Below are 24,817 nucleotides of genomic sequence, written 5' to 3'. Positions count from 1 at the left end.
GATGCGACAACACGATGACCATGATGAATTTGATGAATTATTATAGATACCTATCAAAGGTACAGCGTCCGAGGTTGTCGGCATGCTTTCTGCCACGAGGTTCAGGAAAACTGTCAGCGACAGCAGAATCGTCACTCCTGTATAGAACAGGTTGAAAAAACAATAATCCTTATGTATATAAAAAATTGCTCATTCGTTTTCTTGTTGGAGGTTTTTAAAAAATTTTCTTCTTTTTTTTTTACATATTTGTAATTTATAATATTCCAAATTTATTCCTATTAAATATTCCTAAAAAAATATTCCTATCAAAGTAAAGTAATAGGAGAACAGAGAGGTTAGATCTTTTTTTCTTTCGTTGATCTTCTCGTTGGTGATCCTTTTAATTTTGGGGTTACACTGTTCGATGATCTACTCTACTAACCCAAGTAAACTCATGAAATTTTATAGAATTTATTTTTCTATGAATTATTTTTATTTCTATGGTTTTTATTGTTTACCTTGAAAGGTAGAAGTATTAATACCATTTTTAAATTGTACTATGTGAAGATTGTAGTTTTAACTATTTGATGTACGAACGATTAACAAAGATCATTTTTAATGCTTGTTTTATTTGCTACAGATGAATTTTGGTGGAAATAAATTTGAAGGAACGTTTGGTATACATCATTGAATGATTTTTGTATGCTTTGCTTTCAAATATAAGTCCTTACTATCATTAACACGTTCCCTGCCACGTGTACCACCAGTGGTAAACGTAAATAAATGTTTATAACAAATTTAATTCAGTAAAAGAATATTTCTATTAAAATATTGATGCATTATACAAAATGTAGTATAGAACAATGCACATAAGTTTGTTTAATTGTTGTATTTACAATAATTAATAATTACATGTTATGGTTGATTTTGTTAAAGCAAAATTAAATGGTCTGAATGACAAATCAGGTAAAAAGGGTTTGGCACGGAACGTGTTAATAACCATTGCTTACTATTACTTTTGAAAAACTAGTTTGACTAGCTAGAAACAACTTCTACTTAATTTTTTTTTTTTTTTTATTTTTTTTTCTTAGAAAATCCTTAAAACCAACACCGTAACTCCTAGTCGACTTATTTCGAAGAAGAAAATCTCCGGCGTGAAAATTTCATTCCACGGAGGGTTATACTTCGGGATTCATAAGGAGTCACTTGATAAGAGTTTCAAAAGTACTATCGCGTTAAAAGCATACTTCGAGTTGCCGGAAATTCGTTCGAAAGATTATTGCTATTCGTTTTACCATCCAATTTTTTTTTTTTTTTTTATTTGAGAAGAGAAACGCAACCATTTCCCCTTAATAAAGAAAAAGAAACGAAGAGAAAAAAAGGACAGAAGGTTGGGTGGAAGGGGAGAGGGGGGGGGGAGAATAAAAAATGAGATGCAGAAAATGTTTTTCTCGAAATTATAATTTTTCCAAAGAATTTGTAATTAACTTACGAATAATTTAACTGAGAAAGTATAGCTTGGTTTAACGATCCTAACATTAAGCGTATAAAAAATTATTACTTCGCGAAATAAAACAGCGAGATACTTTTGAGCCAATAATTGAAGAGAATTTGATGGCCGTAAAAAAAAAAAAAAGAAATATGATAAAATATATATACACATATAGATATATAGATATATACATATATGTATCAGAGAAACGTTTTCGTATTTCGTATCGTTATGGTTGGTAAATTTTTCAACGAACGCGGATGAACGAACGAATTTTCATTCGAGCGTAAACATTTCGGGGATATTTTTTGTATTTTTCTTTTTTTTCCTTTTTTTTTCGGTTCTATTGCTGTTGTTTTTCCTTCTCGCGGGAACGCCCCATTTGTGTTTTTTTTTTGCTTTAGTCGAAGCCTAGCTTCGAAAAATTCGAAGGTTCGTTATCGTTCATTTATTTTTGACAGGTGCTATCATCCATTTCTCACAATTTTAATCGTTGGATAGTAGGTGGAGAAGAAAAGTCCATTTTTATTGGACATCAATAAAAAAAAAATTCGATTGGATTCAACGATTGAGGGAACAAAACGATAGATCGATCGTTATTTTAAGTTTTAATCAGTTAAATGAGTTTGACGAGCATACTCGTCATGAAATAGTAGCAGGACTTAGTTTCACGGCGTGTATCACTCGTTATGCGTAAATGCGAAACATATTCTTAAATTTGCAGATGTTTAGAATATTTTGTGGCTCGGGTCGAAATAAATCAAACGATAAGAGTTCGTTTCGAAGGTTGTTCGTTGCCGACATTTTGACGAGAGATCTTCTCCAGTTAGAAACCACGACAAGGCGCATCAGCCTGCTAGTGGCAAACCGCCAATAAGATTGACGATTTTACAAGGCAGAAGATAACTCAGCTTTTCGTGAATTAAAAGGGTGGGTATACAAAAAAGAGGTTGAGCAATTAAATCTTACAATTAATCACCTCTGAACCCTTCGTGTTCAATCGAAATACGTCGTGTCGTGGTGAAAGAAAATAAAAAAAAGTACAATCATTAAAATTGCTATAGATCGTTGGTTAATTTTGTTAAGAAATTAATTTTTAACCCTTTGAATGCAAAACACACCTAATTATTGCAATTGCAGAAGGTAAAATAATATTTTTCTATTAATTCGAACTATTTTGATAATAAATAAAAATAAAGATAAAAAATACATCTTGTTGATAAAAAAGAAAAAAAAAATAATATAAAGAATTTCAAGCCAATGTAACTTGACAAAATTTATAAACGCATATATGCGTCCTTAGTTCACACGGAGTGCTTTAGTTGGACATATATATGCGTAGGGTTAATTATAATGGGGAAATATATTTTATATTATCTATCACAACTTTTGTTATTTAATTTCTTATAATTATTTTTATCAAATAGTATTTATTATCAACGAAACAAATGATTAAACAAATTACAAATGATTTTTAATTTTAGATTTTACTTTTATATGATCAAATAAATCGTAGAAAAATTATTATCTTATCTTACTGTAATTATCTATCACTTATTTCAACTTTACTATCTTGTCGGCATTCGAATTAATCAAAAGTAGCAAATCAAATTTACCGTGTACACCGACAATTTAAGGGGGTGTTGGACATTTTATAAATGCCCGGACTCGTGCGTATAAACGTGCTGTTACCTTCCACGATTATTTTCACGTTGATAATATACACGAGAGAGATAATTTCATTTCATTCAAAATGCACGACACGACAGGAACAATTTTAAATCAACCCTACCCATTTTCGTTACACCCCTTTATACCTTTCTCATACTTTATTATCGTACGTTTCTCTCATCATTCATCTATTTTCATGAATTTTATTTTCTACTTTCTCCTCATCGAATTCGTTCTTCGAATATTTTCAAATTTTCCAAGAGAACGGAACCATCTGGCAAAAGGAAACGTCACTTTTTTTTTGTTCACCATATATTAAGGTTTATGTGTGTGTGTATGTGTGTGTGTGGTGTGGTTGAGTGTTTCTGTATATTTTCTATTTCCGTCACGAAGTCCTTTCCATCGTATTTTGAACTCTGTCAGTCTTTACCCAACTACGATATTTTAAATGAAAAAAAAAAAAAAATATATATATATATATAAAATAAATAAATAAAATAGAAACGAATCATTCGTTTTTCGTTACTTTTTATTTTTTCCTCTCACTCTCGTACTGCAACTGAAAATTTTTACATTTTTCACGAGAATGAGAATGTTACAAAATTAATAAAACAAAAATAGAACGAAAAGTGGTTATGTAATACAGAGAAATGAGAACCAACTACTCGTAATTTATATTTAAAATTGTCCTTCTTTTTTTTTTTTTTTTTAACGCTGTTCTCTCTTCCTTCCGAACGAAAGAAAAAAAAATAGGAAGAAAAAATTAAATAAAAAGTTTGGAAAAGGAAAGAGAATAATTAACTTATTAGATCGTGTACTCGCCATAATTCTTTCTTGTTGTAAACTAAAAATATTCTCGTCGCATTAGTAGAAAAATTAAAAAAAAGGAAATACTTAAACGTATAAAGGATGTTCAATGTAATATATTTACAATTGAGAAAGATGATACTATATTTAAATTACAATATAGGAAAATATATTTTATTATTAAATTATTTATATTATATTGTATATTATTATATTTATATTTATTTATATTAATTTATATTATATATACTTATATTATATAATATTTCAATTATTTAATTGACAAATTATTTATTAAATTAAATATATTACAATATATATATAAATTATATATTATTAGATTATTAATAAATAGCTAATATAAATAAATATATAATATAATATATAATTAAATTATAACGAATGAGCTAATTCAAAGTAGTATAAGTAGCTAAAATTATGAATTACTACTCGTCACGAGTGAAATGATATATCCACGATATTTTTCAAAAAATATGATTCTAGGTAATATAAGATTAAATTGTTGAGTTATGATGTAATTTCATTTATGATGTTTAAATTGATTGCAGAAGGAAACAAGATAGGAAGGGAGAAAGAGATAGAAAGAGAGATAGATAGACAGACAGATAAATGAATCTCAATGGTGCCGTTGTATTTTCGACGAAAGATCGTTTAATCTCAATTGACTGAACTATCAATCTCCCTTTCTCTTGAGTCAAGCAGTAGTGCGTACGTCGTTACCGTAAATCTTCCTTATAAAGCAGATATCCCATGTCCATAAACGCTAAATCATAGCATGGTAAATGCTATATAATCGATCTTTGATATTTCACAATTCAATTTCATTAGATAAATATGTTATCGTTGAAGATCGAAATCGAAGAATGTAGAAAATTTACATGTGGTTGTTTGATATGTCGAAAATATTCATCTAAAAGAATAAACACAAATATTATACATTTGACATTTAATTCTTCACCGTGTGTGAATCTTCACATTCTTTAATTTTAATCTTCCATGCTAACAGATATTATAATAGTAGATAGTGGTAATATCGATGTGTGTATAATTGTATATTTTATATTTATTATTTAGTATAAATTTATTACTAATTTATTATTAATTTATTCTATTTATTATATTTATTATTAATATATATTTTTTTACATTAATTTAATATTGTAAAATATAAAATAATATATTATAATATTATATTTTTTTATTTTAATTAATTTAAAATTAAATAATATAATATAATATTAAATAATTATAATATATTATAGATTTTATTATTATATACTAAAATATGTATATATATATATACATATTTTAGTATAGATTTAAAAGAAACATTTGATATAGGATACAATAGAATGCAAATGATATAATAATATGATATGCAAAATGATATAAGAATAATAATAATAATTATTACTTTTCATTTATGTGTACTCGTATGCGCGTATTTAAAATAAAAAATAAATAAATAAAAATAAAAATAAAAATAAAAATGTACGATGATGCTCAATAATTTAACATCTGGAACAGATACCACCACCACCACCAGGATCACCACCACCGCATAACAGAGGCAAAGCAATAAATCAATTCGTTTCACGGATCATTTAGAAGTGGCCAGTGGGATCATAGTCGTGGAAACCACTCAGAAACGCGCGAGCGTATTAATCGTGCCAAGGTGAAAGACGATGTATATGAGAGTTGTGTGTCAAGGGGTGAGTGAGTGAGTGAGAGAGAGAGTTAGCTGCTGGTTAGTGGTAGTGGTGGTGGTGAATGTGGTGAGAGTCAGTTGGTGGTAGTGGTGGTGTTGGTTGAGGTGAACTCCAAAGTGGAAGGGTGGTGGGTTGAAAATGAAGGTAGCGAATATAACACGAACTCACACTAACACTCTCGCATACACTTACACAACCATGATCCCTTTGTTATGCTAATATTCGATCAAATACACGCTAAACTCTTCTTTCCTCTTGATAAAAGAAATAGTAAGAAAGAGACTATGTATATGTGTGTGTATGTGTGTGAGTGAGAGAGAAGGTTGAACAAGGTTGGATACCTTATGGATAACAGCCCGTTGCATTTTTCCCTCCTATTTATCCGGTTAATGAAATTCGTAATATCTTCTCGTCACTCGAGACTCTTCCTTTGGAATTTACGAGATATTATGGAGATTTCATTCATGGACTCTCTACAACCAAGAAGCTTTCTCTTCTTCTTCTTCTTCTTCTTCTTCTTCTTGCGTAACTAGAAAAGCTTTATATTTCTTTCTCTCTTTTTCTTTCTATCTTACTTTCTTGCTATATTTTATTCAATTTCTTCTTTTTTTTTTGTTTTGTTCTTTTTTCTTTACTTACTCTCTATTTTAATTTTTATCATACATATGTATAAACTTGTATATATACACTTATATCGAGATAAACATGTAACGTTTGGATATTGTTAATGAATATTTTTTAAATGTTGATTTTCGTGTGTATGATAAATAACAGATTTAAGAATTTATAATAATAAAATAGAAAGATCAAAAGGAGAGGAAAAAAATGTTGCAAGTAGTTTAAATAAATTTAATCATAAATAGTAAAATTTAACCCTTTTGGTTCATTCCAGTTTATTTCAAAGTAATTTTTAAATAAATTTGTAATCTAAGGGTTAAACCAAAAGGGATAAATACGAGGGATTAATTGTCATGTATCATAAAAAATGTTAATAATTTAAATGTCATTTATAATTGATATTACCAAAATAGAAGTTTATCGAACTCAAAATGTTAAATATTTTCAATACACTTGCATGTTTCTCTATAACAAATAAAATTTTCTCTATATACTAAAGTATATAAAAGAGAAAAGTGTTTAAAATTTGAAACATAATAATAAATCTTCGAAGTAGATACTCAAGTATATATCTTGATAAAAGGTAGGACAGTTTCAGCGACTGTCGAGTAAAAATAAATAAGATGATAAATCCGTTTTCGTAATGTTTGTAATAAAAAAAGTTCAAGGAAGAGAGAAACACCACTTAGGTCTATAACGTGTTATGTGTATTGTGCGACGTTAAGGATGATGTATCACGTGCTACGATTTAGACGTTATAGTGACTGTAACTGGAAAATAGAAAACTATAAAGATAGTATCCTATTTCCAGAGAAATAGAAGAATTATTATGGTTGACACTTCCTCTTTTTTTGTTGTTGACTTTGAATACAATCTTAAAGAAGAATATCAAATAATATATATTTAATACAAAAATATATAATATACATTATATATCAAATATATAAATAAATAAATAAATAAATAAAAAATTAAATTAAAAAAATATAATCTATATAAAAATGTAGATTTCGTTTCTGCTTAATCGCAAATTTCCAAAAGTACTTTATACAGCTAGGTTTTTATTACATTATATTTATTTATAAAGTAATTAATTAATTTAAAAAACAAACAAAAAAGATACAAGTAAGTCCAGCGCCATTTGTTTGCGATGGATTTCAGTGAATGCGTGGGAACATTTGAGCATAACCTAACTTTTATCTATACAACAACATAATATGTAATATAATATAAAAGTTTTTGAATGATTTTATTATTTCTGACAATTTTAATTGAGCTAATCTTTAATTTAATTAATAATTAAATAATCTTTCTCCTTCTCTTACATATTTAAGAAAAAAAAAATGGTTTACTCAAACTGTTTAATGTAATCTTTGTTCTAGTTTCTTTTTTTTTCTTGAGAAAATCTTCAGGTATTCGTAAGATTGGTAAGTTAAGTTAATTGGAGCCGATTAATCGCAATGTTCTCGTGGTTATGGTATTACCAAACCAAAAATATCGATTCTCTCGTCCGGTGAAACTCTAATACGTCTTAAAGTTAGAATGGAAGTTTTGGAAGAGCGTCGATCCATGCCATGTGTTCTCCAATGCTTCGAGAGAAACTTTGCCACGTCAAATGTTGAACTAGGGAAAATGGAAGAAAGTTCACTTAGGGGAATAAAGGGTAGATGGTAGGAGGATGAGTTAGGGTAGGAAAGAAGATACCTAACCCAATCCCATTTTGATGATGATTAATCGTTCAAAATAATCGAGAAACAACTATACAATATTTAGAAGTTAAACAAAATGTGTAAACCAAGCCTCATTGATTTTAAAAATAATAATAAATAAATAAAATAAAAAAATATATATATATATGATAAAAAATGTTAAACTTTAAACGATAAATGTAAGAGAAAATATAAAGGGTGACATTACAAAAAATGATCGATGATAATTAAATTTAATATAAATGATTTGATATTCTAGAAAATCTTAAAACTATATGTTAGTGTGTGTGGGCGTGTGTGTTCGGCTTAACCGAACGTTGGACGAAGTAACAACAATGGTAAATACGTCAAGGACAAAAAACAAAAGGGTAGAATTGGAAAGGGCAGAGAATAACGGTACTAGGAAAATGGAGCGACTGTTACAAACAGATACTGTGATTTTCGATCGACTCTTTTGAAAAACTTCTTTGGAAACTCACTTCCTCTTCTACACACACACATACAAATACATATACACATATATACGAGTGGGAATGCACATACAAACTAAAATCTATCTAACCAATGGGTAGTCATTGTGTCGGTAAAAAATAATTGGTTCATCGATTTGTATTCCTTCTTTTTTTTTTTTTTTTTTTTTTTTTAATTAGATCGACAATGATTTTCGAAGCTGGAACTCGTGTTGAATAAAAAAAATTAATAAAATAAAAAATATACGTAAAAAATGAAATAGCATGATTGATAAAGAATATGTATACATATATAAAATTCTATAAATGTTTTATTATAAAAAATTATAGAAATTATTTTGATAAAGAAATATATTTTTATTTCTATAATTTTAATTATTTAAATATTATATAATTGTTTTAATATTATATTAAATTTTAATTATAATATAATATTTTATTACCATATTATGTATTTAGTTTTATTTTATATTTTATTTATATATATTGTTTTTTATTTATAATATTTATATATTTATTATTATCTAATAAATTATTTTTCATCATTATGTTTTCATAGAACGTATTTTGTATGTTTAATTTTCTTCATATTATACTAATGAATTTTATTTTATATATTTTTCAAGGTTTACCATCATTGGGGAAGTATCCTTTACGAATACATATACCTAATCTTATTATCGTGTCAACCTGTTTATCATTTTTATATTCGCAACGTATGTATAGCTTTTTAATTTTCGAGAGTGAGATATATAAAATGTACACAGAGAATGAATAAGATAAAAAGAGAGAGACAGAGAGAGAGAGAAATAAAGTGAAAAAGAAAGAAATAATAATAAACGAAACATTCGACATAGGCAATGATGAATGTATACGTATGTTACCGAGGTATTTTCAAGAAGAAAACAAAAGAAAAACAGCCGAGCACCGAGCGTTCGACACTACCAAGGATAAACATAGTAACTTCTATCTCATTCCCCTTCCGTCCTTCGACACGTAAAGACCGGCAAGAGTAAGTATGGATTAGATTATTTAATCAATTATTATTTCTAACGTTATCGTTTTGATTTTAATAATTCAAAAAGTTTTTTATTACATAGAATGGTATAAAAAAGGGTTTATTTTTTATGTTACTCTTTATTGAGTTTGCTGATACAATTACTTTTTTATTTAGACAATTTTAAAGATATTTAATGAATATTTTTATTAACATTACATAGTTGATATGTTATTTAGCAAGCAAATAGTTGCATATTTTGATAAATTTCTCAAATATTTAATAACTTTAACTTTTAATTATGTCAATTCTCATAGATTATTAAATTATTTCTTTCTATTTACCATGGAATATTTTATCAAAAATATTCAATGGTTTTAATGTGTGTGTGCCCTGCCTTTAGAAATGATTTACAGGAAATATTATAATACAATCTTTAGTATGTTTCAGCTTTATAGACTTTTTATTTAATTTTAGTTTATACATCGTCATCCTAAGGGTAGGATACCCATTCTGCAGTCATCAATCAAGACTAAAAGTGAATATGTTTTACTATCAAACATTTATATGATAATTTCAATAGATTTTTATTACGACAATGACATTAATTGTTCTTTTTCTGTTTCAGAACATTGCAATCGTGCGTGTAGGCAATGAAATACTCGTGTGTTGCATCGTGTTAAAATAAAATATAAAAAAGTCGACAAGTAGATTCAGTGTTGATCGTGGTATGTAAAAGTTTCGTTTGCTCGGTTAAGAAACTCGCAAGTTTCTTTTATTTGGTTTAAAAGTGTGCTCATCGTCATCCTAAGGGTAGGAGACCCATCGTGCATTCATCGTGCATTTATCAAAGTGAGTATATTTTTGTATTAAATAATTCCTCAAAAATTTAAATGCTTTTCTGTAATAATAATGATATTAATAGTATTGTTTTTTATTTCTGTTTCAGATTGCAATTGTGTGTGAAGCAATTGCATTACTTTGGGCCGGTGTCTTGGACCGAATGGCCCATGTAAAGTGACCGGGAGTGAAATTTTTTGTTCTTGCATTTGACTGCGTGCAATGCAGTCTTTGAATTAGTTGTAGAATCAGTGATCGGGCGAGTAATAAGTTAAAATTAAACGCGAATTATAGAGTCAGTGTTGTTCGTCGTATAATAAAATTTCGGTTTCGCGATAAGAAACTCATCTATAGTTTCTTATTTTCGTTTAAACCGCGTTATTAGATTCACGCGAGGTGCATCGCCATGGTGCAATATAGCTGTATCCCTTTGGAATGCATTGTAAGTATTCATTTTTATTTATATTTTATTCGATTTTATTTTATATGGTTTTGAATAATATTCCAGATAACTTATCATTTTGCTATATTTTATTTTACAGATATAAACATGAATTCTCTTCCTTTCAAAGATTTGGATAAATTCTTCAATGGATCTTCTTCAATGGCAAATCGAGTATCGTCTTTCATCGGCAGACTACAATACTTGCTGCTAAGTAGGAGTGTTTTGGAGCCACCGCAGAACTTCTAATGCCAACTGTTCATACATCATACATATAATATTTTATTCCAATAAAGTGTCATATATATGTTATATAACGTTGGTAACGAGTGAGTCAAAAAATTTAAAGTCCCTCCAGTGCTCAATCATGCTGAGGATGAAAGGTCCTAATTGGCACGAGCTACTGGTTGTAATTATTTAAATAAATTATTGACGAGCACATGAATAATTACTTTTTAGGAGATACTAAATATTAAATATAATTATTTAAAATTCTATAACAAATATAAATTTAAATATTTATAGATATGTATAATATATGTACAATAGATATGTACATTCATCATAAATAAATTATAGAGTCACAGCCCGCTTAGATTACTAGAATCTTTAACAAGATCGTAGGTCTTTCTGTAGAAGTCAAAACCGAGATTAGGATAAAATCATTCGATTGAATTTAATGTGGATAAAGCTTTAGACTTTTTACTTCATCCAAATGTAGTCTCTACTTTCTCCATTAAGTTCAACGACGTGTCGTGCCAAGAAATCTTGAATATTTCACCCTTTCCTTCCAAGAAAATCCAACTTTTATATCCAAATCGTTTAAGTACTAAAGAAACTCAAACTTATCAATCATGTAAACTTATACATTGAAAATATACAGTGAAAAATTAAGAATAACCATTAAATATTATTTCATTTCAAATACTCTTTGGTTGGTTTGTTTGTTGTTTTTTAAGTAATTTTTCTTTTCTCTTCATTTCAATTATTAGATAGTTTATTATACCGTGAAGTTATAATTTAAGTAAAAATAAAAGGTTAGTCAATTTTTATTACTCGAGATACATAAACTAATTTTTTATTACGTAGTTTTATACGTTAGTTAATGTTTGTTATAAACGAAAGATTATTTATATATATATTTAATTCACGAATCATTGAAAAATAGAATTATGATTTTTGAAAACTAAGAAGAATACGAATTCGTTGTAACTATCGTTAACCCTTTAGTTACACATTTATTTAAAAATTATTTTGAAATATTATATATTAAATAATTTGAATTTAAATTACTTTTAAACTTTAAGTTATGGAACAGAATTAATTTTAAATGTTAATTATATAAAATTATATAACTTAAAATTAATATTAAATATAATATTAAATATTGTAATAATTAATTATAATGATATTTAAAAAAATTACTCATTACTTTGGAATAAACCAAATTGAATACTTTGAGTAGGCATTTATTTGAAAATTACTTTGAAATATTATAATAATTTAAAAAATCAATATTAAATATAATATTAAATATTACAATAATTAATAATAATAATATAAAAAACAATTGTATACTTATTACATTAAAATAAACCAGAGAATGAACTTAGTTTAAATCTCGTTGTAAATTTTAATGAAGTATCATAACATTATGTAAATCTTTACTTAAACAAATGTATGACGTATTTATACGTCAAATGTAACCAAAGGGTTAAAATTCATTCTTTTCTTCTTTCTTTTGATCATCTCTTGACCGTCAAATGGCAATAAGAGAGTGTCACATCCATATGGCGAATAAAAGAGTTCCGAATTCAGGAAAAAGAGAGGATATTCGCAAAAAGATATCAGTAAAAAGGGTTGGTGATTGGGGGAAGAAAGAGGAGTGTAAAGAAAGAAAGAAAAATATGGAAAAAAGGAAGTTTCAATACTTTAGCAGTTTTCTTTGCGAAATGTTAGCCACACGATCGGACCTTGGTGCAATTTGAACGGAAGTAGAACAAGTTCCGGAACGAGGAACGTGCTTTTGGCTTTAGCTGTTTGCCTTTTTCCCCTTCACACCGGATTGGTCGTTTTTTTTCTTTCTTTACTTTGCAATAGTATATGTGTAAAGAGAAACTCTGTTAAAAAAAAAAAAAAGTAGACACGACTCTCTTACTAAGAAAAAAAAAAAAAAATAGTGGAAGAAACATCAGGAAGTATGTCGAAAGAATTCTTAATAAGAACTAAAACTTTTCAACATCGAACCTTATATTCTATTCTCGAGATGAACATCGTTTTTGATGGTTATTATAAGTTTTGAAAAAAAAAAAAAAAAAAGAACAAAATAGAAATTTTTATTTAACGTTTCTGTTATCTCGAGATTTTTTTTTTTTCTAAGACTTTTATATTTATTGGATTAGTATTTTGAATATAAAATCGTTGTTAAAAAGTTTCTTTTTGTTCAATAAATTTACATGCATAATATTCTTTTTTCTTTTTTTTTTTTTTTTGTCTTTTTTTATTATAAGTAATTTAGATGAGAGATAATAGGACTAAATGAATTTTATATTTTTCGATAAATTAGCATTAAATAAAAAATATTTCTTATGAATGTAAATTTTATTGAAAAAAAAGTATAATTACCAAGTTAATTGAAAAAGTATAATTAATTTAATTAGTAAACACAATATAATATATTTTATAGAAAAAAAACAATATTCTTTGAGATAATCAAATATTATTTGTCAGAATTTGTAATAAAAAAAATATTTGTATACAATATTTTATAATTCCTACATACTGTAGAATGTGTTTATATTAGATGTACAAATCAATTTGGTTCCTTTTTATTATAATTTGTAAATTTTATTACAAAAACCATGTACAAGATTAATTTTCAACAATTTTTCTATTTCTTATTCTTTTAGATTGCCATTACAAGCTAGAAATTCGAATTTAATCAAAAATCTATATTTAACATGGACATTTTTAAACGATTAATGTTTCTCCTTTTATATTTAAAAATTTGATTCAATAAAATGTAGCAATCTAAGCGAGAATAAGCAAATAAAAAAAAAAAACAAAAAGAAGAATCGAAATGTAAGTACTTGAAAAGGAAATCGTAAAGTGTAAAAGACCTGATATGAAGTTCTGTCTAAAGTCACATCCAATATGTTAACGTCAAATGCACCGGTTGTCCTTCGACAGATGTCCAATTTTTCTACCAGTGTATAGTCATTTATATAGTAGATTTTAGATTGTATCACAAACTAGACGTTCTTTTGAAAAGAATCGTTTAATATCGTCAATATGTCAAAAATTACGTTAATTTTTGTATGAATTTACACACACACACACACACACAAATATTCATCGTTTACATTCAAAGTAAGAGATTTAATAAATCTACAAAATTTTCAATAATTTGTTCAAACTCAAAAAACCATAATCGTTGGTTGCATGTATAATAACATTTGCAACATCATATGCTGATAAAAAAAAAAAAAATGAAAAAATAAATTCACGATCCATTTAATAATCAAAATCATACTTTTACTTCGATTTATTATAATTAAAAGGTTCTCTCTCTACATTATTTGATAAAAAATAAAATACAAATTTATTCAATTAATTTGATATCTCTTATCACGATAGCCAGAGATTAACAGAAAACGTGAACATTGGTAATTGAAATTATTAATAAAAAAAAAATTCAATTGTTCAAACGAATTTATTCTTCATTTACAAAATTTTCGAAGAATTTTGCGTTGCACAATTTCGATCGCTTGGGGATATCGGTCGATCGATTTGAATTCTTAATTAAATTAACGTTTATTGGTACACCCATACACACGTACGATGTTATTCAATATGGAAAATTGTAATTTCTCGGTAAAAATATGAATACTTATTTATTATTATTACACGTTCAAAATTGTTTCCATTTTTAAAAGTTTGATTTACATATATATTACATAATATATTTAATGTGATAAAAAAATAATTATAAAAAAATAGTTTTATATAAATTGATTGAAAATTTAGATTTGATCAAATCCAAGCTATACTTTCATATAATAAATAATAATTTAGGCTAGAATCGGTGTTTGAAAGGAACCTAACCTGTACTTGTTTCATTTTTTTATATTTGACCAGACATATTTGTTTAAAAGTAATAATCATTTTTTATTTAATTACAAAAATTCATGGATGATTTGACAATGACAAGGTATATTCGGTGTTAGTTGAAGAATAAATGAATAAAAATAAAATGTGTAGTTGTATTCATTAAAAATAAGATAGATCGTTATAATACTAAATATAAAAGAATGAAATTGGAAAATATCTCTTGTCACGTTGTTATAATACGTATAACGATAAATTGGATGTACGTAAAACGAGGTCACGAGATTGTCTAGGGAATTTACACTTTTACCTAGAACGAATGAAAAAAAAGAAAGATGGTCGATTTAAACGTTCGTCTAGAAAACAAGCTCGAGAAAAACGTTTCACGTAGATGAACCTAATTCCACAATAAATCTATCATAATTAAGAAAAGAGTCCAGTTTGTCAGATGGAAAAACGAAAGAGGATGAGATGGAAGATGAAAAGGAAAACAAGTCAGAGGGTTGAATTCGAGTTGAGGTTAGGTATCAAAAGCTTTTCGAACAAAACGAGATCATTAAAGGTTAAAGACGAGTAAGTACAAAAAGAAAAAGAAAAAGTACAAGAAGATGAAGAGAGTTTCGTGAAGAATGAGAAAGAAGAGAAAGATGAGAGGATCAGTTGTCGAAAATAAAGATATATATATATATATACATGTGCCCTTTATGGGATTGTACATCGAACGAGATCAAATCTCCGGCTGTTTTTCTTCAAAGCTAAAAGTAGAAATAGTTTGTACCGGAAAAAGAAATCGAATTTGATTTCAACGCAATCTCCTTTAACTTCTTCTTTGCTAAACGAACTTGACGTTATCAATCCACTTAAGTAAAACCATTCGATGTTCTGGTTAATAAGAATGAATTCGACGTTTATTTAAATTGCCGTGAATTTAATTGACCCTCGTAAAGAACATCCGAACAAATCAGGAGTAAGGTAAAACTTCGTAATTTTCTTTTACACTGAGATAGAAAGATAGAAAGAAAGAAAGAAAAGCCAAATGAAAAAAAAAATGAAAAAGGGAAAGAGATACTTTTCGAATGTTTCAAGTAACTCGTGTTTTTTCATTGGAGGAAAATATTCAAAAATCGATATTCTTTCTTTTGAAAAATAAAAATATCTTGAAAACAAAATTAAAGTTAAAGATATAATATAGGAAGGTATATATATTTTGATCGATTAAAAGTTAAGATGAAAAATTAAGAATAGTAAGTAGTGAAGTATTTAAAGATTTGTTTGAGTAAACGAACCACGAAACAAATTATAGACAAATTTTTGTTGGATTAATTAAATCTTGCTCAATTATTTTCTATCGTGTCCAATATTTATTTAAATATTAAATATTAATTAATAAATTTATTTTTGTTAAGTATTAAATAATAATATTTATTTAGGTATTAAAATAAATTACATTAAAAATGATCATAAATTAATATTTATTTAGGTATTAAATAATAATAATTAAAATTTTATTAAATAATTAATAAATTTATTTATTACGTAATTAATAATAATATTTATTTAAATATTAAAATACACTACGTTAAAAACCATCACAAAAATTCGTAGAACGATTCAACATTTTTTTTTTTTAAATTGTTTTCTTCATTTCAAATCATTTTCAAGTAATTCTTAAAAAATCTTTCGGTTAAATAAAGGTTTGTAAACGTAGGTATAAAGTTAGCATGTTTATGCCTATGTTATATGTTTAGATAGGTACTATGGTATTTTATGAGAGAGATAAAGAAGAAGAAATAGAGAAAGAAAGGGTAAAGGGGAAGGTCTATATGAGATAGAGGTAAATTTTACGCATAAAGGGACGCATATATATGTATATACATGGTAGACGAATATATTCGTGTATTACGATCTTCAAGCAGCCACCATAACGCTCGTAATGGTGCGATACATAAGCCAAGAGAACTGTTCGGTCCCATGTAAATTATGCTCGATCAATGTCATATCATTTGCAAAAGAAATTCTTTAAGAAAAAACAAAAAATATCATATGAATATCATTTATATTCTTTGTTTCTTTTCTAGTTTTAAATTTGTATATTAAAAAAAAAAAAAAAAAGAATATTATATGAATATCATTTATATATTCTATTTCTTTTGTGTCTTTTTTAGTTTTAAATTTGTATACGTCAATAAAAGAACAAAACTACTCAAAAATAAATTCAATAACCAAATTAAAATTGTAATCATCATTTTACAAAATATATATATGTAGCTGTGCATAATTAAACGTGATTTCAGGAAAGTTAGGAAAAATAAATTCTCATTTTCCCATGGTGTTGGTAAAACGATAGAAAAGTATGTTTTAATTAACTTTTATGAAAAAATATAAATACAATAAATGTTGTATAATTCATTCCAATATTTTTTCATTTCCCCGAAAGTATTAGTAAAACACTAATAATAGTAGTAATAAGTTGGTAGTATTAGTCGTATATATACGTGAACATGTACACGTGGTTTGTGTGTTTTAATGCATTAGACTGCACTTTCAAACGGGATTACTAATTTACTTTATAAATTAGCATGTCACTGTTACTCGAGCAAACTCACCCAGGTAAACAAAGTTTCGCGTTTGCTTTACTCTTCTCTAATGCTCTTCGTACAGCTTATCTCTTGCCGAAAAAATCCTATTCTTCCCTTCTATACTATATATATATATATAACGAAACACACATCCCTTTTCTAAACTAATGCAACCCTAATGTTACTCATCTTCCCTTATTTCTCTTCACTCGTGAAATTTCACTCTTTCTCAGCACAACGAGAATGAGAAAATGTTTCCACACAACTTATGAGAAGTGAAGAGAGACCACAACAAGAAAAAGGGACAGAAAGGGAAAAGGGAAACCTTGGAGAGAAAGATAAAAGGATCGTAGGCGTTGTCGTGCATAATGAAATGAAATTATATCATGGTTCCTTCCCTCCCACACATTTTTCTACGAAAGATTAATTTCCAAGTATTATAATATAACTTCATCTTTTTTACCCCATTAACTGAGGAAACGTTCAATGACTTTTATCTACCATTTGATACTTTTATCTATTTTATTTGATCTTACGAATGAACGAAACGAACTAACTTACGTAAAATAACAAGAATAACGTTTCCATGAAACTTTTCATATCGTACGTAATAAAAATAATATTCGACGAATTTTTTATAATACTGCGAAAAGATTTCAATATATCAATCTAAAGATAATTAAGAATTCTCTCAATGGATTTTATTTTCAAATGAAATCGACATAATTTCAAGAAATGACGTTTAAACCATTTTTTTTTTTTTTTTTTTTTTTTTAATCATTATCTATCAAAGTACCACCCTATACTTATTCAACCTACGCGTTCTTTTTCCTTCCTTCGCATACATACATATTTCGTCGTGATAGTGATTGAAGAAAAATATTCCTCTCGATTTTCGTTTCACGTTTTCTTCCACCAATATGGGAAAAAAGCAAGCTAGCACCGATAACCCAAGGAAACACAATTTCCTATAAGAAAAACTTTACTATTCCCATACTCTATATTATTTTGCTTCGAAGACAAAAGCAGTGATCGAACGGAATCGGACGGAGAAAAATACTCTTACTTTACTCCTATATATATATGTGTGTGTATATATATACACATACACACGTACAGGTACGTTTGAAAACGTTGCCGTTTCGCAAGAGGAACTATGAGAACCATTTTCTCAAGAAATGGAAAGAAATAAGAGAAAGTATTAGTACGTTAACTAAAAAAAGAGCTGGGGGGTGGTTAAGGGGGTGGTCATTTTGATTTAAGATGCACGAATTGAAACAAATGTAATCAAAACATCCCCTGTTCATTAATTTTATCCTTTGAATCATGTGAAACGAAACGAACGTTGAATGGTCAACCGTGGTACGGAGAGAAAAAGATTAAGGTTTAGAGATAGAAAGATAGAAAGATAAAAAGAAATAGATAGATATAGATTAGTAAAGATAGAGAGAGAGAGAGAGAGAGAGAGAGAGAGAGAGGGAGATAGATAGATTGAGAGATAGAAAGATAGATAGAAAGAGAGAGAGAGAGAGAGAGAGAGAGAGAGAGAGAGAAAAGAAAGAAATACGAAAAATACGAACGAAATGAATGAAAACAAACGAGTATTATACGAGAGAGAGATGGATATGTTACCGAAAATGTCGGATATGTAAATAAGTAAATACATACACCGGTATATATATAATATACAACGTGTATATCAAACTCCATATATGCATAACGACGAGAGACGCATATAACATAGTAAATAGTATAGTAGAGAATAGTACTAGTAGTAATAGTAATAGTAATAGTTATAGCAGTAGTAGTAGTAATAGCAGTAGTAAGAATGATAATCATAATATTAATAAAAATAAAAAAAAATAATGATAATAATAATAATAATAATAATAATAATAATAATAATAATAATAATAATAATAGTAGTAGTAGTTTAGGTTAGAGACAGAACTCTCGAGATTGAAAAAACAAAAAACAAAAATAGGATATACGAATAAACTAAAAGGATAAATAATAAATAAATAAATATATATAGTTATAATAATAATAACATACACACAGGTGTATTTTATCTAGCTGATAAATAAGTGCGGCAGGCAAGGCATGCTAAGAGTTACGTTACCTAAGGTGAGCTTCTCTCCGGAATCGGGCGGCAATGTGAAACCCAATAGGGCCATACTCGATATCAGGACGCAGGGCACGATCAGGTTGAAAAAATAGTATAACGTTCTCCTGCGTATCTGTATCGTGAACGTCACGTCGACGTACGGCTCCGGACAACACTTATACACTATCCTATTCCTTCGTCCAGGCATACCTGTAAATAGTAAATTGAATTTAATTTCGATAATTCGTGATTTGTTAACACGACAAGTATTCCTTTTCTTCGATCGATATTTCTATGAGAAAAAATAAATAAGTGTTATTTTTTGCTTCTAATAAAATATATTTTTGTTTGTATTTTAAAATAGTGTGATCATCAAAGTTCCCCTTCCATTAATTTTTATATATTTTAATTATACATATATAATATATATAGGTTATATATATTATTATACTACTCGTATTACCCTGCTAGTCTCGCAAGGGGAATAATTATTATGCAATTGGAATTGCTGAGTGGCACGGGAGACCGAGATCGCAGACCGTTGAGACTCATGAAATTAAACGTAAACTCGATCTAAAACATAACCTCAACGCTGTTAAGTAAATACCACCAAAAGTCATTTCTCCTTTAGCTGTTGCAACTACTACTACTACTACTAACTTATCGTGTCATATATATATGTATACATATATGTATATAAATATGTTTTTATTTTTTTTTCATTATTTGCTCTCTTTCTTTTATTGAGATTGAATGACAGGAAGGTATTCGCGAAAGATTAAAAAAATAAAATGTACATAGAAATAATGGTAGCAGTCACATTCGTAGGATTTCAAAATGTACGTAGATACGTTTTGAATAGTACGTTAGTTCGATTTATTCGATACGAAAGATCATCTTCTTTCCCTCTCACGTCGAAAGGTAAAGGCCCTTGTCTCTATTTCCCTTGGTTATAGGTATCCATTCGCGTTGAGGAATATTACACCATCGGGGAATTTCGATCGAAACGAGGACATTTTATCTAAACGAATGTTCTATTTCAGAGTATCCTACAACTTTTTCGATGTCGTTTTTCATCTTTTCCTTTCTTGTTTTTTCTTTATTTTTTTTTTTTTTTTATTTTTTTCCTCATCCTCTTTTACCACGTTCAATCTCGGTTGTAAATGTAGGAAAAAAAAAAGGTTATTGACTTGAATCAAGGGAATAAGAAAATACATTTATTTGCTATTTATTATTTTTTTTTAAATTAATTTTTTAATAAAATAAGAATAAAAATATATTGTTAATATGTTAAATGAATGATTCAAATTTAATTTAGTATAGTTGCAAAATAGAAATTTTGTTACAAATATTCATCATTTTTTAACTGACATTAAAATTTGATTTCAAATATTAAACAAAATATAATTAAATAAAAAACAATAAGATTATAAATAAAGATATCAACAATACGAATATTTTGTTAAATCTATATGGGTATCTATTGTACGTTGAAAAAAAAATCACATTTTGAAAGGGTTGGCTATCGTCTTGGTTGAACACCATCAAGAAGGCTCATAAATTCTTTTGGTTTTCTATTCAATGGATATCAACGATCTCGAAGTGACTTAAGGGTTGATAAGGAAAAAAACTCTGGCAAAAATCTAAGGGGGAAAAATACGACGACGAAGAAGGCCATTGTGTCGCAACCTTCGATTTACTATACACGTATGGTAGATATGGATTCGATTCAAAACTTCCCTAATCTTTTTACCAATTCACGATTGACATTTTTGAATTTTGAAGGAACACGATGAACTAAAAGTAAAAAATACAAAAAATCAAAAACAGAATTAGTACAGAAATAAATAAATAAATCAATCAAAAATGATAGAAAGAAACTTTAATCGATTCCCCTACACCCTCCCACCTCCCATGGATCGAAACTGGATCGATTGTTATAGATGGCAATGGGCGAGAATTTTAACTTCGATTTTAATTAAACGTCAAGGACGTTGATGTAAGCCGACTCGACTCTTCGGTCAAGGATGTCCAACCGTTGACAGAGTTCGAAGAGTGGACTAGGGATATATTCTGCTGGTGACAGATCGAAAAGCCGTCTGTCAATGTGTTTAGAATATACACATACATAGATATACATATACGTGTTCCATGTATGAAAAAAAAAACTATGATCAAAAGTTAAATCTTTTTAAATTAATCACTCGTTCAAATGTTAACTCCAAACTAACTTTTTCTATATGCATATGCGTATGTATGTATGTATGTATGTATGTGCGACTTATCTATACTTAATTATTTATTATATACCAGTGACACAAGAAGATACGCTATTGTTATTAGCAAAGTGAAACGATATAAATATTACACAGAGGATAAAGTAGGTATATGCTTTGTAACCATTAAGCTTATGGAAATTTGACCCTTTTAAGATATATATATATATATTCGGGATATGAACAGGACGTCCTTCGGGCTAAAATCATCGAGCAATCTTCCCGTTCACGCTCGAGGTAATACCGGACAAACAGATTTGCAAATTACCATGGATTAACCGTGTGCATTAACGTGGTAGATGCGTACGTACGAATGCTAGATAGATAATGGGGCAAGGGAAGAACGCGAGAGAGGGGTAGTAGGGGGGAGGACATATATAGAGAGTGTGGAGAGTATGGAAGGAGGGTAAATGAAGGGAAGAGAGACAAGGGGCTTTGATCTCGACGTACAAAGGGAAAGGAGGGCTGCTTCCGCGGTATATGCTTCCGTCAGAAAGCCACCGAGCCCCCACCCCCAACCCACCCTTTCCAACGACCACTCTCACAATCGATTCTTGCGCCAATATCGACGCTACGTTGACCTCAACGTTAATAAGCTCACCTCATCCTGCCATTCCTCTCTTTCTCTCTCTCATCTCGATGTCACTCGAGTTTAACGAATTAATACGAGCAAGAGTGAGAGAAAGAGAGATAAAGAATATGAAAGAGAACATTTATTAGCCCCTTTTAAATCATTGTCAATATTGTAAAAATAATAAATAATATAATAACAAATTTGTATTATTATAATAATAATTATTATTATTATTAATTATGACGTATTTTCAAATGGGACAAATTTTGATTTTTATGCTTTTTATTTTTATGCTATTACCCCTTTTTAATTATCATCAATATTGTAGAAATAATAAATAATATAATAACAAATTTTATTTTTATTATTATTATTATTATTATTATTAAATATGAAATATTTTTAAATAGACACAAATTTTGATTTTTATGCTATTCCTGTCGTTATTATTATAATTATTATAATTATTATTAAATTATATAAATGTATTTGTGTAGATCAGAGTTTCCTTTGGATTTGTCTTCGATACTCGGTTTTTTTAATTTTTTTTTTGTTTGTTTGTAAATACGCAGGTTTATTATACACGCTGTAATAGAGGAAAATGTCTGCAATTCGGTGATTTCAACTCACGGCAAACTTTGAACTCCAGTGAAACTCACCGATGAGGTACCATTCCCCGTTCATGATGAAATCGGACAAGTCACCTCCCTTCTCTGACTCGAGGACCAGATCGAGCTATCAAGGTCAAAGTTTGATTAAAACGAGCGTGTACCAATGATATTATTTTAACGTACCGTTTAGTTTATATTAGGAAATTTCTATCATTACACATAATATATCATACGTGCCCTCGCATGCGATAAATGATGCATAATATATTCACATATTTACAAATAAAAAATTCTAATTACTATCTAAAAGACATGCGTATAAAAAAGATAAAAAAATATGAACGAGATACTTCCGTTCTTTTTATTATTTTTTTTTTTTTATCTTTCTTTGGAAGAAAGAAAAGAAATGAAATTAAATCAGTAAAAGTTTCAGGAGCAATCGTCGATGACCAAAAGGTAAAATCGTTTTTTTTTTACTGGCTTTTTGCAGCAGTTGGTAAGTCGAATCTTGAGTTAAAGAATTGAAAGCTGGTAAAAAACCAAAAAAAAAAAGGGAAAAATACCCTATCGGCCAGTAGGATGCCGTTTTACGACGGTTTCCTCGAATCTATTGATTTTTTAATTCGATTGCAACTTAAATTCGTTTCTTTCCAAAACAAAAAATAAGAGCGAGAAGAGAGTGTTTTCTCGTTTGGTCGTAAAAAGTGAAATAAAAGTGGGCTTCTGTGTTATACTCTCTGCCCCTTAAACATTTTTTACTCGATTTAAAACATGCTAAACTAGAAAGAAAAGTTTCGTGCAGCTTGCATTTATGTAATATGCGTGTAAAGAAGTATGTTTGTAAGAAAATGTATGTGTAGTACGTGTAAGTGTGTATAATTAAACGTGTACAAGGTTTTTTTTTGTTCTTCTTTTGAAAAGGAGCAATTGAACGGGTGAAAAGTTATGGGCTCGTCGGTGAAATTCAAACGTGTGACACACACGGTTCTTTCATATATTTTTATTTATTTTTTTTTTTTTTCAAATTACTTAAAATAAGTTCAACGTTTTTTCATTTTCTTTACGTGAAACAAAATATTCTGAGTTACTGAGAATAACATCGTGAATATATTTTTCTTTTTCTTTGACATTGACCAAAGCAACTTTCTTTGAACATTCGAAGGGTACCATTCTAATGGAATTTTTTCATGTGACATACAGGTGTGCAACGAGATTGTAAATTTAAACGGCATCAAAGCTTAAAAGGTGATATACGAGTGACTGAATCGAGTCGGAGAATAGAAAAAAAACTCTGTTCTCTTTCTCTGTATTTTTTTGGATTACTTTTTTTTTTGCAGTTGCAGTAGTAGCATCGTTGAAAAGATCGTTCCGTTTGAATTCTAGTATAGTATAGTATCTGTTGCTCTTTGATCAGTAGTCAAATGGAATGTGTTTGTACGTACGTAGATTCTAACGAGTCTAACTTTTAACCCCCTAACCCCCCTCAACTACGTTTCGTTTTTTTTTGTTCACCTTCCCTAACTAACTTAGTTATTAGCATATTATCAAAAGTGTCTTTAACAATTGCTACCAGCGAATTATTTGATATGTTTTGACGTTAAATAATTCTAGTTGAACTAAATCGCATCCGTTTTGACTCATGAAACATTCATTTGATTAACATCAAACTCTCATTTCAAGTCTGCTGGCAATTTTATTGAAGTTAACGATAGACTAAATAGAATGTGGCTTTGATTAAAACATAAGGGGATGGGTGAAGTGTGTGTATACGTTGACTCGTTATTTAACAACTTCATGGGGTTTAATGC

At 28.3% G+C, this 24,817-nt stretch overlaps 1 protein-coding gene across 6 annotated transcripts in view; it reads right to left on the bottom strand.

The window, feature by feature from the left end:
• Positions 1–24,817, bottom strand: part of nAChRalpha6 (nicotinic acetylcholine receptor alpha6) — a 354,431-nt gene that overhangs the window by 93,935 nt on the left and 235,679 nt on the right. For 4 of the 6 annotated variants that reach the window (XM_089172139.1, XM_089172142.1, XM_089172140.1 and 1 more), the window contains exons 9-11: positions 23,058–23,133; positions 19,564–19,758; positions 51–137 (exon numbers count right to left, since the gene is read on the bottom strand). In XM_089172139.1, coding sequence (XP_089028265.1) covers positions 51–137; positions 19,564–19,758; positions 23,058–23,133 — 358 coding nt within the window. The remainder of the gene's footprint in view (positions 1–50; positions 138–19,563; positions 19,759–23,057; positions 23,134–24,817) is intronic. The other 2 variants (XM_089172143.1, XM_089172144.1) reach the window with 1 other exon arrangement.

This window comes from Polistes dominula, unplaced genomic scaffold (genome assembly GCF_049000335.1).
Source record: "Polistes dominula isolate Pdom_NZ unplaced genomic scaffold, Pdom_raw_medaka contig_73, whole genome shotgun sequence".
In the NCBI taxonomy this organism is placed as follows: Eukaryota; Metazoa; Arthropoda; class Insecta; order Hymenoptera; family Vespidae; genus Polistes; species Polistes dominula.
Note: the sequence above shows the minus strand (reverse complement) of the source record. Positions and strands in the feature narration are given on the sequence as shown.